This window comes from Chrysemys picta, chromosome 7 (genome assembly GCF_011386835.1).
Source record: "Chrysemys picta bellii isolate R12L10 chromosome 7, ASM1138683v2, whole genome shotgun sequence".
Taxonomy (NCBI): domain Eukaryota; kingdom Metazoa; phylum Chordata; order Testudines; family Emydidae; genus Chrysemys; species Chrysemys picta.
In genome coordinates, this window is record NC_088797.1 from 49,350,041 (window position 1) to 49,362,795 (window position 12,755).

The following is a 12,755-nucleotide window of genomic DNA, read 5'->3' on the forward strand; positions in this document are numbered from 1 at the left end:
GCCTGGCACCTGCCTGGGGTGACTTTCTGGATCTGTGCAATAGTGTGTGGAGATGAGGCCCAGAGTCCCTGCCAGCTGTTGATTGAGAAAGAAACCTCAGTCTGGGAAGCTCAGATTTGTCCATCTCCCCCTCCCCAGGCTGAAAGACACTGGTTTCCAGTACCCCAAGCCATGGAGCTTAGATCTATGAGGACCCCCATCTTGGCCCACCCTGGCCATTGAACTAGGGACCTCAGCAGCTGCAGTCACAGACTCCCCTCCCCTGAGGATCGAGCACAGGGCCCGCTTTAGGCCGATTCACCCAATTCCCCAGAATCGGGCCCCATGCCTTAGGCTCACCCGGCGGTGGTCTGCTCCGGCGGCATTTTGGCGGCGGGGGGGTGTCCGCTCCGGGGGTCTTCGGCAGCCAGGGGCTCCAGAGTCTTTGGCAGCGGGGGTCCTTCAATGCCATGGAAGATACGGAGCGCCCCCCCGTCCCCGCTGCCAAAGTGCCGCCGAAGACCCAGACCGTGGAATCGGGCCCTGCAGGTCCTAAAGCCAGCCCTGATCGGGCAGAGAACACAGCAACCCTGGGTTACGCAGATGCAGGAGAAGGCCCCTAGCTCACAGCCAGAGGGTAGGTCTATATGGCAGTGACAGGGCTTGGCTGTAGCTCACTTGCCTGGCTGTAGCTCACTCGGATCCTAGTGCAGGTGAGCTGTCCGATAATCATGCAGGGGTCAGGAGGGCTCATAGAGACCCTGCGGAAGTGTGTGCTGCTGCAGCTGCACTGCTCTGGGACAAGGGATACCTAGGGATAACTAGCCCCGGCATGGCCAGCTGAAGCCACGCTCCAGAACTGCTGCCAGGACGTGCCCTGAGGATCTGTTTTTGCAAACATTGACAGCTGCATGTAGTACCTCCTGCAGAGACCAGCCCCCTGCACTACAATGGGGTCGCCCCTGGGCTAATGGTTGCGCTTGGGACGCAGCGTTGGCAGGATCGGACCTTCCATTGCAGGATCGGGTGTCAACACAAAGAAGACCCGGGGCTGCACTGTTTTAGTTCCAGAGTTGTGGTGTGGCATGAGTTAGGTTTGAGGGGCCGGATCCTGCCCTGACCCAGGCCTGCTCCCCTCAGAGTAGCTGCCTGCTTACACTGCCCATGCTGGGTGTAGGGGCACCAGGGCAAGAGCAGGCATGTGCTGATGGATGGTGAGTGAGTAGCGGAGACATGGAGGAGGAAGGAGATGGAGCCCAGGCCCAGGGCTGGCAGTGGGTGAGACACTGGCACAGTGCACTGGGTGGGCAGGGAAGGAGGGCACACGGGGCCAAGGGACAGCACTGTGCTGAGTGTAATTGTGATGTGGGGAAAGACGGAGCCGGTGCGGAGGGAGGAGTGTGCTGCAGGCAATGGCTGCAAAGCCCATGGCACTGAAGAATCACGGAGGGCTTGTGGGTGATGTCTGGCTGGGCTTCTCCCATGGCTGATCTGCTGGGACGCAGCCCAGACAGAGCTGGGTAGCTCCATGCTGATCCATGACAAACCAGGGCTCATCTCTGCCTGGTGCTGGCTTCCACGTTCGCATGTCTGGGCCTGGGGGGCGGCTTCCAGTGCCTCATGGAGCCCAGACTCTCCCTTCCATGGTGCTCTGCTCTTGGGGATCCAGCATCACAGCTGTCATTTCTAAGCCCCCTGCCCTCCCACCCCCAGCATCCCCTTGGCTCCAGCCTTCGCTCCTGTACCCTGCTGCAGGAGTGGGGGTCTCCCACCCCTCCTTCCCCGTATCGGGGAGGCACAGGGGCTGCTGAGTGAGCGCTAAGATGTGCTGAGGGGTTAGCACCAGCCACGTGGTGGCACACAGCTGAGATTCACAGCAGAGCAGTAGCTGCTAGGTATTGTTGCTCTCCTGGGCCAGCCACACCGCGGTCTAGATCTACACCAATCAGCACCAGCGGAGGATGTGGCCCGCTGTGTCCATGTGTTCCCTGGCCAGCCCCTTTCAGGCCGAGGATGGGAAATGAACGAGGTCCTCTCCCTAGGTCCCATATGCCCCCACTCAGCCCGTCTGGGCTCTCTCCCTTTCAGCCACCGTGATCCTCAATGAGCTGAACTGGACTGAAGCCCTGGAGGACGTGTTTATCGAGAACCGGAAGGAAGACCCGTCTCTGCTGTGGCAGGTCTTCGGCAGCGCTACTGGCGTGACCCGCTACTACCCAGGTCTGTTGCACCGGCATTGCAGGTTTCTGGGGGGAAGGAAAACATGGCAGCAAAGCCCCCGAGTAACTGCAGCAGCCTCAAACACCCCTGCTAGGAGGTGAGGCATGCCCAGGTTAGGGGGCAGCAGCACAGCGCTTCCTAGTGCCATGCTGGGAGCTTAGGTGCTGAACTCAGGCTTTGAGATTCACAGTCCTTTTACAGGTGCCTATAAGGCATTGCGATCTGATACCTAACTCCTTGGGAGCATTCAGCCCCTCCTCTGGCACTGTGCTGGGCTGATCACATGCCCCTAGTACTGGCCAAGCTCCTGCTGACATCCACAGCAGCTTGGCCTCTGCAGGGAGCATGTAGCTCGGTGGTTCTCAGCCCACGGGCAGCCCAGTCAGCACACAGCTGTGGCCCATGTGACATCCTCAGGGCCATACAGGTAGAATATATACTGTGTGGATGCGGCCCACATAACACAGAGAACTGCTTCTGCAGCCCATGATGGTCAATAGATTGAGAACCAGTGAGCTAGCTCATCGACTCCCCTCCCACGTCTGCCTCCCCAGCGGTGTTTCACATCTCCTGTGTTTTCATTGCAGCCACCCCCTGGAGAGCGCCCAATAAGATCGACCTGTACGACGTCCGCAGGAGGCCTTGGTGAGAGGGGAGGGGGACATTGTCCCTGGGGGTGGAGGGCGAGAGGGCTGCATGTGGATGACATACTGGATGGGAGGTGGTGCACCCTGAACCACTTCTACAACCTGGGCACCTGCCTTCCATACAGCCCAGCGAATTCCTGGGCACCGAGGGCTAGGCCCACACCCTGCAGGCTGCACCAGTACTTGGAAGCTCCCATTGAGGTAGCCAGCTATTTGTTTTCATGGAGCTGTGTACGGCATCAAGGCTCCCAACAGCTCATAGACATGGGGCTGTGATAGCAAAGCTGACCTGGTCACAAAGGACATTGAAAAGAGCCAGGAACACCAATGGTCAACGTCCCCAGTCTTTCAGCTACTGTAAATTGCCAGCACTGCCATGCATTGGCAGAGCATTCTGGGCAATTGCATGTAAATGAACACAGCAGGCCCCTCCCACTCCCAGGATTGCCCCAACAAGCAGCTATTAAAATGGAGATGGGTTTACCGAGGCCAGGTGTATAGCTGTTCAGGAGTCTCCTCCCTTCCCCTTTCTCTCTCCCCTCTTGCCTGCATCTTCTCTTCCCCCTCTCCCTCCATCCCTCGCTCACTCGTGTAGGGAGACAGCTAGGCTGTATGAAACTCCAGGTCTGGGAGCAGCCAGCTCTGTCCAATTTTCATTTCACACATCATTGGTGTTGGAAAATGGATACAATAACACAGGCAGGGGCATCGGAGCTGCAGCTTTTGGCTCCTTTCCTCCCCTCCCCTTCCTTCCTGCCTCTGGGGAAGACAGAGGGTTAGGCAGATAGATTCTTAGATACAGACCAAGTGGGTTGATCATCTTCCTTCCTTTTTCCCCCAGTGGAGATGGTAAGTGTGGGGCTCGTCCATAGGCAGCACTCACATAGGATCCTGTTTAAAAAGAAAAACCAACGACTCTCAAAAGCTGGAGCCAGAAAGACAGTGAGAGAAATACGAGGCACAATGACAGACTGTGTTGAAGTGATAGCTGCAAGCATCAATTTAGCCACACATCAAGTTAAGCATGATTGAATCAGTTACGATTAGCCCTGGTAGAGGAGCTAGCTCTATAGGGCTAATTATTCCACCACAAATGCAGGGTGCTTGGGATTTCCTGTTTATTCAGGGCTCCTTTTAACTATCCAAATGGCACTGGCTGCCTGTGATGCGGGGGGTAATAGAAAATATAAGGGTGCTTTTGCATCCCTACTTTCTGCTTTGATCCCTAGCTAAACAGCCTTCTTCCTGCACTGAGCCTGCCTCTGCTTAGGTGACAGCTCTTTTCTTTTGTTTGCCTGACAACTGCTGTTATCGGTTTTTATCCATGTCGTCTTTAGCCCCTTGCTTGTCCAAACAGGTATTTACCTCCTGGAAGGACACAGCAGGAGGGCATCCTAAGCAGAAGCCCTGGAAGGGCAACAAAGAGAAAAAATATCAGAGGTGGGAAGGTTTTCATGTTTAATAGCCAGCATTTGCATAAACAGTAGCAGCTTGTTTAAAGTCTGTCCTTTAAACTCCGGGTCCCTGCTTATCTGGAGCCAGACAAAGCCCCATCCCAACAGGGCTGGCTGCAGAACAGATAAGGTTCTCTCAGACGCCAGAAGGAGAGACACAGGCATGAGCGTGTTCACGTGCATGGTGATGCAATGCGAAGGTGGTGGAGTTAAAAGCACCTAAGTCAGGAAATGAAAGCACTAATGTGCAGATCCTCAAGGGAATTTAGGAGCCTAAAGTTAGGAGTAAGGTGCCTAAATCCCTTTGTGTAAAGCAGGGCTGCACCAGGGCTGAGTATCTGCCACACTAGGCACAATGTAGGCATGTTAATGGTCTGAGAACTGTAACTCTTCCATTGTCTGACGTGTCTGGGTCTAAGGCCCGATCCATGCAGGTCCTTTCATCCACCTGCTGTGTGCTGGAGTCAGTGGCACTCTGCACAGGCAAAGGGATGGGATTGCAGGGTCAGACCCAGATTTTTAAACGAAACATTGTTTTACTGTTCTTTTTCCATTGAATTTCCATGGGGATTTTAAAGGAGGGAAAAAACCCCTGTGCTTAACGATATCACTGCCCTACAGCCAAAATGCTTCTGAAATAAATGTAGTCAAACTTTACTAATTCTGGGTCACTGAGAACAAAAATGATGCTTAAAATTGTTGATTGGCTCTAGTTTTCAAGATATGCTATTGGGTCAGTATATACGACCCTTGACTTGGGAATGGCGGAGGATAAGTGAGTTATAAAGGGAAGGGATCTCAATTTAAACCAGAAATGACTAAAATACATCTTTGACTGGATCTATGAATAAATCTATGACTGGGTTTGGACAGTACTTGCTTTTTAGGCAAAACAATGAATGATGCAATCTGAAGCTGGTATTGCGTCATAAATGATATGAATTGCATCATGTTATTCCCAGAAGTCATGGATGATGAAATCATAACGAAGCTTACATCACTCTGCTGAACAAATTGCCCTATAACAGCTCTAGAAATCATACAGTGTCATGCTCGCTTATTTGTCAGTGTTTGATTTTGCAAAGGGACACATTTCTGTTTAGCCAAAGTGAGCAGAGATGCCTCGTACTTGTGTGAACAGTGCAGATAACTTCTGCTATGTTTGTGGTGAAGTGACTTTTGCATCACAAAAGCGCAGTATAACCACTATTGTTAAGAAAGCCTATCACCTTTATTTTGGCTGCAAAATTGGAGATCAGGACAAGAGGTGGGCCCCACACATATCCTGCAACACTTGTGCAACAAATCTTCACCAGTGGTTGAACAGGAAAAGGAAATGGATGCCTTTTGCAGTGCCAATGATTTGGAGAGAGCCAACAGATCACACCAGCAATTGTTACTTCTGCATGGTGCCTCCAGTTGGGAAAGGTGTGTCAAAGAAGAAAAAGTGGACTGTGCATTATCCAAACATTCCATCAGCTATACGCCCAGTACCCCACGGAGAAGGACTGCCAGAATCATTCTCACTTGAGTCAGACGAGGAAGAGGATGAAACTTCTGGTCCTGAACCATCAATGTCACAGGACCCACATTTTCTCCCATCCTCCTCCTCTGAACCACACCTCATAACACAAGGTGAACTGAATGACCTTGTCAGGGATTTGGAACTACCCAAGAGTAAGGCAGAGCTGTTGGGCTCCAGACTACAGCAGTAGAATCTCCTGGCAGGTGATGTTAGGGTTTCCATGTTCCGTGACTGTCAAAAGGATCTTGTCCCATTCTTCTTCATGGAAGGTGATCTTGTAGCCTGCAACAACATCGATGGTGTGATGGCAGCCCTCAACATCGTTCACGATCCAGATGAGTGGAGACTATTCATTGATTCATCGAAGATGAGTCTTAAAGCTGTTTTACTGCATAATGGCAATGTTTTGCCATCAATTCCAGTTGGTCATGCAGTCCATATGAAGGAAACCTATGACAACATGAAACAACTTTTGAGGTGCATAAACTATGACCAACATCACTGGCAGCTTTGTGGCGATTTGAAGGTTGTTGCTCTCTTGCTTGGTCTGCAGACTGGATACACAAAGTACTGCTGTTTTCTCTGCGAATGGGATAGTCGTGCAAGAGATTCCCACTACATCAAGAAAGATTGGCCACTCCGACAGTCATTGGAGCCTGGGAGGAAAAGTGTTCAGCATCCACCACTTGTTGAATCAAGGAAGATTTTGTTACCACCCTTACACATCAAGCTGGGTCTGATGAAGAACTTTGTCAAGGCCATTGACAAAACACAAGCAGCTTTCAAGTACCTCCATGGAAAATTTCCAAGGTTAAGTGAAGCTAAGATAAAGGAAGGTGTCTTTGTTGGTCCTCAGATTCGTGAACTTCTTCGAGATGATGCATTTGACCATGCACTGTGTGGCAAGGAAAAGACAGCATGGAAAGCCTTCCAGTTAGTGGCAATAAATTTTCTCGGAAACAACAAGGCAGACAACTACAGGTTGTTGGTGGAAAACCTCCTCAAGGCATACAAAAACCTTGGTTGCAACATGTCACTAAAGATAAATTTTTTGCACTCTCATCTAGATTTTTTTCCACCGAACTGCGGAGCAGTGAGCGACGAGCACGGCGAGCGATTTCACCAGGACATTGCAACAATGGAGAAACGCTATCATGGAGCCCATCAATGCTTGCAGACTATTGCTGAACAAAGCAACAGAGGGTCCTGTGGCACCTTTGAGACTAACAGAAGTATTGGGAGCATAAGCTTTCGTGGGTAAGAACCTCACTTCTTCAGATGCAAGTAATGGAAATCTCCAGAGGCAGGTATAATCAGTGTGGAGATAACGAGGTTAGTTCAATCAGGGAGGGTGAGGTGCTCTGCTAGCAGTTGAGGTGTGCTGAACAGTGACAAGAGATGCTCCATTTAATGAATACAAGAGACAAGCCAAGAAGCGCCGAGTAGACACTGAATAGGACTAAACTATGTACATAATAGTTTTTTGTCTTTTGTTTCATAATAAATTTTATTTATATAACCCTTTTGCTGATTTTTAAAGTGTTACATAAACTGGACAGGTGAAATATTATCATGTAAAGCAACCATAAACACATGAAAAGACCTAGGTTTACAATTTATGATTAAAACTCTACTATCTACACAATATACATAGACATAAAATGTAAAACCTTAAATATCTTAGAAACAGTAGCCAATCAGTTGTTTTAATTGTCATATTTGAATTCAGCACATCAAAATACATAATAAATAGCACATTTTATCTCTGAAGTAGACGATGTCTCAAAAATTGTAGATCAGTGTATTAGGCCCTGATTCAAGAAAGCCCTTAAAGTTAAATATGTGTTTACATGCTTTCCTGAATAGTGGTTCCATTGGCTCTGCAAGTTCATACCTCATTGGGGTGAATGAGGGGAGCAAAGTGTTTCCATCATCTGTCTGTCTATCCATCAGTTTGTTGTAATAAGCCATAAATCCAATGTCTTTGGATCCATGATTTTTAGCATCTACCAAAGTTATGAATTTAAGCTCCCTGCTTGTCTTTTGAAGGTGTTGTGCAGGTTTCCTTTGAAGACGAAGACTGAGAGGTCAGATCAGCTAAAGCCCATGTCAAGTTTGGGCACCTGAACTGAGAGCTGAGAATGACACCCCTCTCAGTAAAAAGCGACAAAGAGTCCTGTGGCACCGTATAGACTAACAGACGTATTGGAGCATAAGCAGGACTCTTTGTCGCTTTTTACAGATCCAGACTAACACGGCTACCCTCTGATATTGACCCCTCTCAGTGACACCCCTGCTGGGCCCAAGCAGCCTGACAGGAGGAAGCTGCCTGACACTAATGCAGAGAAGACAAAAGCCAGACCTGCGGCGGGTGTGCGGGGGACGAGGAGCCTGGGGGTGGGAAATTACATCCAACGAGGTTTTTCCTGGGGATATTTTTAACAGGTGGGTTCTCTTTGTTTAGTTCGTCACATTAAAAACTACCCTCTCCTGGAAACCTGTGGGTGGCAACATGAATGCGGCATTTGCTCCAAATCCGTGTTTAGACATGAACAAGGAGTGCTGGAAGCTGTCACATTTCAGAATCCTTTTCTTCTCTCATGTAAATACACATTATGCATCCAGTGCATAGCAGACACTGGAAATCCCTTGGAGAAGTTGCTGCCCAGAAGCCACGAATAGACACTGTTGAGACTTTTCTTTCTTTCCTTCTGATTGTATTTGTTGCGCAGAAGGAAAGAGCCGGTTGGTTTCTCTGGGGAATACCTTCTTCCTGTTGCTTTAGTCATCTTTGCTTCTTTAATCTGAACAAATTTCATTCTTGAGAAAGGTGCCACATTAATCTGAGTTCATCTCCTCCCTCTGCCATGGACTGATGTATGACAATTACTCTCTCTGGGCCTCCATTTCCCATCTTTAAAACTGGGCTTAATAAATCCGTCTTTTCACTGGCTGGTCTATGGATACTAAGCTCTTAGGAGCTGGGACTATCACTATGGATATGTCCACACTGTAGCCTTGGCCCGTACACCTACATGTGTTGTTGCCCAAATCTTCCTGCCATCCACAGCAAACCCCTCAAGTGCACGCTTATTTGCACTCTGAACCCATGCTTGCCTGCACTGCTGGAACCTGCCCACTTTGCAGTGAGGACGCAGGCAAGATCACTTGAGTGCTGACAGCCCTCCAGGGCCTTCCCACAATTCCCCCTGAAGGACAGACAAGTTCTCTCTCAATTGACACAGCTGACTGGGAAAGAATCCTAGGGCATCTGAGCACCAAGAACTATGGGATGGGTGCAGACGAGTGCAGGAACAGCGAGGACACACAGTCACAGGGGCAGGGCTTTGCTGTGGGGAGGCTGTCACCCAGGCTAGGCTGACTCAGGTGCCAATCACTGGACAGCTGAAACGACACTCAGATCTTGAATGCCTTAGTTTTTTGTCTATTGAAATCGCAGAGGAGGGGAGGTTGTTTTCCATGGGCTTTGTGTATCACTTCTGTGATTTCCACACAACCCGCTTTGTTTTTACAAAAACAACATGTTTGTATCATAATTTTCCCCTTAAGACTGTGTGCAAAACACGCTGCCTGGGGAGACTGGCCACAAACCCAGCTGAAAACAGGCTTGTAGCAGAAACAGCATTGCTGCAGGGCAGCTTTGTCTTACCAGGGCCTCATCCGGCAAACGCTTCATGAGAGTCAGAGAGAGGTTGGAGTTAGCAGGAGCTCTGCACACTGAGGACATGCAGGGTCGGGCCCAAAGCAGGTGCCTAGCTCCCATTGAAGTCAATGGGAGTTCTGCATATGGCAAGTATACAGGATCAGGCCCCAGCAGCTCCTGACTGCAGGAACAGGGGGTTTGCATGCTTTCCTCTAAGGGAGGGCACTACATTGCACAGGCATGCATAGGATTTCAAGAGGCATTCTGCCCTGCCCAGCCTTGCCTTGTCACCAGACTGACAAATAGGACAGAGCGGTGGGAGCGCGCACCCCAGCGCCAATCAGGCTCTTTCTTTGACAGGAAATTAATGGCCCCACCATTATGGTTAATTGTCTTTGATTGCTGCACATTAATTATTAACTTTCCTCAGTTGTGGCGGCTGTGCAGGGTTATTAGGGAAGGAGCCGAGTCTGGCTGGCTTGTGTTCGGTTACTGTGCTAAGGCCCTCACTGATGCGCTTTCTCCTGGAGCTTATTGGAGAATAATCCTCATTAGCACCAGCATGAATCCTCTCTCTCCTCAGCAGCAGCAAAGCACTTAAGCGTGGGCTTAAGTCAGTGGGATTTTAAGCGCATGCTCAGAGCTAAACAAGGACTGAAGTGTTTTGCAGAGCTGGGACTGACCTCCCAGGCCTGTGCACTTGAGAATGGAAAGTGCCTGCTCCTCAGAATTTCTCTGTTTCTAACGCTAACCAAAGTCAAACTGTTGTGGGAAGAGCCGGCTGTGAGCCCTTCAGGGAGGGGCCTGGGAGAAATGTACGCCCCACATGGGCAGTTCTAGAGGAACGAACAGGGAGGCTGTTACGCATGGAGAGAGAATCCCCACTTCACCTACAGCAGGGGCAGGTTCTGCAGCCTGGGGGGACATCCTCACTGCAGAGGTAGCCCTGGTGATCGGCCCCTGGCTTAGCCTTGCCCAGGTGTGAGCAGCTGCCCTGCAAACCAGACCCCAGTTGCTGTGTCCCACACAGGTGCTGCTCTGCCCCATGTGTGTCACTAGGACTTCTGGGGGCACATCTCATGGGTCTCCGTGTTTCTCTCCCAGTGAACTGTGGGAGCACAGGTCTGTCCTCCTGGGCACACAGTGGGGAATTGTGGGAAGGCACCAGTGGACTGTCAGTGCATGGTTTAGCCTGCGTCCTCACTGCAGAGTGGAAGTAGCAGCTGGGCTCTAACCCCCAACCCTTTCCTCACCCCCCAGCCTGAGGCAGGACAGCTAGCCTGGGTTCAAAACACCACCAAACTGGGCTGAGAGGGTTTGTGTGCGGAAGGGGGGGAGGAGGAGAGAGTATTAGAGCAACACCCGTAAGAGCCAGGGCTCAATCAGCACTGAAGACAGACCCCAAGAGTATGTCCACACTGCAATAAATGACCTGCAGCACCAAGCGTCAGGGCCTGGGTCAATTGACTTGGGCTCGGGCTGATAGCAGTGTAGACCCTGGGGCTCAGGCCAGAGCCTGGGCTCCAAGACCCACCACCCACCCCCTGCCGGGCTTAGGAGCATTTATGCTGCTGTTTTTAGCCCCGCGGCCCGAGTCAGCTGACCCAGGCTCTGCGACTCGGTACCGCGGGTTTTTTTTGCTGTGTAGATATACCCTGACCTTTGGCTATGTCTACACTAGCCCTTTTCCCCTTGCATTGCCCAGTGGTTGGGGTTCCCGTAACCACAGCCCTGCCTGGCCTTGCTCAGAGCAGGTGTGCACGGCCTGGTGGCCAAAAGACCAGTGGCCGCCAGCACCTTCCATATGAGAGCACACCCACAATCGCTAGCCCCCCTTGCTGGGACTACGTGAGCAGCAGTGGGAAATTGTAGAGGGAAGTGTGGGGTGAAGGAGGCAGAGAGACAGAGGTTGCAGCTGGGCCGAAGACCAAGTTCTCCCTTGCCCCTGCAGAGAGATAGCTCTGCACAGGGTGGGCAGACACACACGGAGAGCCCTCCTGGGACGGGAGAATGGGGAGTGCTGGGACAGGCCCTAGAGTTAATTCCAAGAGCTAATCCCTCATTGCCAGTGGGCAGGGCAATGGTGAGGGGTCAGGAGAGCTGAGTTCTGCCGGTCTATTTACAGTGTAAGCCCTTCGGTCTGTTTAGAGTGTACAGCACCTGGCACAAGGGGGCCTGATCCATAGGTCCTACTGTAATACACATAACAACAATGTGCTTCCAGCAGGGTCATGTGATGGTAGCTCAGGGCCTGAAATTCCAGCTTGCCAAGCTCCTTAGCTCCCCCTTTCTTTCTCAGGGTCAGGGGCCCAGCACACAGCTCCTGCCAGGGCCGGCTCCAGGCACCAGCTTGCCAAGCAGGTGCTTGGGGCGGCCACTCCAGAGAGGGGCGGCACGTCGAGCTCTTTGGCGACAATTCGGCGGACAGTCCCTCACTCCGGCTTGGAGCAAAGGACTTCCCACCGAATTGCCATCGCGATCGTGGCTTTTTTTTTTTTTTTTTTTTGGCTGCTTGGGGCGGCCAAAACCCTGGAGCCGGCCCTGGCTCCTGCCAAGAGCCATTTGGATTGCCCAGCAGCACGGTCAGTGGGCAGCTCCCCCTTGCTCCCTGCTTTGATAAATGGCCTTATTAAATAAACCCTTTTCCTGCAGTGCCCTGAGTATTATGCCGAGCGCAGTGCCCAGAGATAAATGCGCTGCCACCATCCATTAGGAGCAGCATCTTAGTTCAGCCTCCTTATGCCGTCCAGTGTGGGAGACTGGAGCATGGCTTAACAGACCAGGGCATAGGGCTCTAGATGGAGAAATAGGTCCAGCTTTAAAGGCTGAGGCAGGTAGACCCATTCACACAGGTGCCCAGAATATGCCCTGTGCTCCCCTGAAGAGCCATGAAACTCACCAAAGTCTAATGTGGTTTATTTCACCTGCACCCTTGCATACGTTCCTGTTTGCGCACCTGTAATATCACCAGGGGCACGGGGCTCTCCAGTCCCCTCGCTCCCTGTTTTACAGTCTCTCCACTGGCTGCCCATAAAACTCTGTATCGATCCCACGGTTTTAGAGCTCATTTCAGAGGCACGCCAGGGCCTGGTACAGCAGACAGATCCTTTGTCACCCTCTGCTCCTGGTCGTTGGTGGAGGTCAGAATCAGCAGGCTGGGTTGTTTGTCCCAGTCATAAACCAGGGTCCTTGGAGTTAGGGTTTTGAGCAACCCTGCCCCAGTTTAAAATGGGTCTGAGTTGCAGAGCTGGGATCCAGCTTCCCCA

The 12,755-nt window shown here is 51.2% G+C and overlaps 1 protein-coding gene across 2 annotated transcripts in view; it reads left to right on the forward strand.

The window, feature by feature from the left end:
* Positions 1-12,755, forward strand: part of CACNA2D2 (calcium voltage-gated channel auxiliary subunit alpha2delta 2) — a 590,375-nt gene that overhangs the window by 460,699 nt on the left and 116,921 nt on the right. For both annotated transcript variants that reach the window (XM_042861788.2, XM_042861789.2), the window contains exons 7-8: positions 2,068-2,199; positions 2,787-2,844. In XM_042861788.2, the coding sequence (XP_042717722.2) occupies positions 2,068-2,199; positions 2,787-2,844 (190 nt within the window). The remainder of the gene's footprint in view (positions 1-2,067; positions 2,200-2,786; positions 2,845-12,755) is intronic.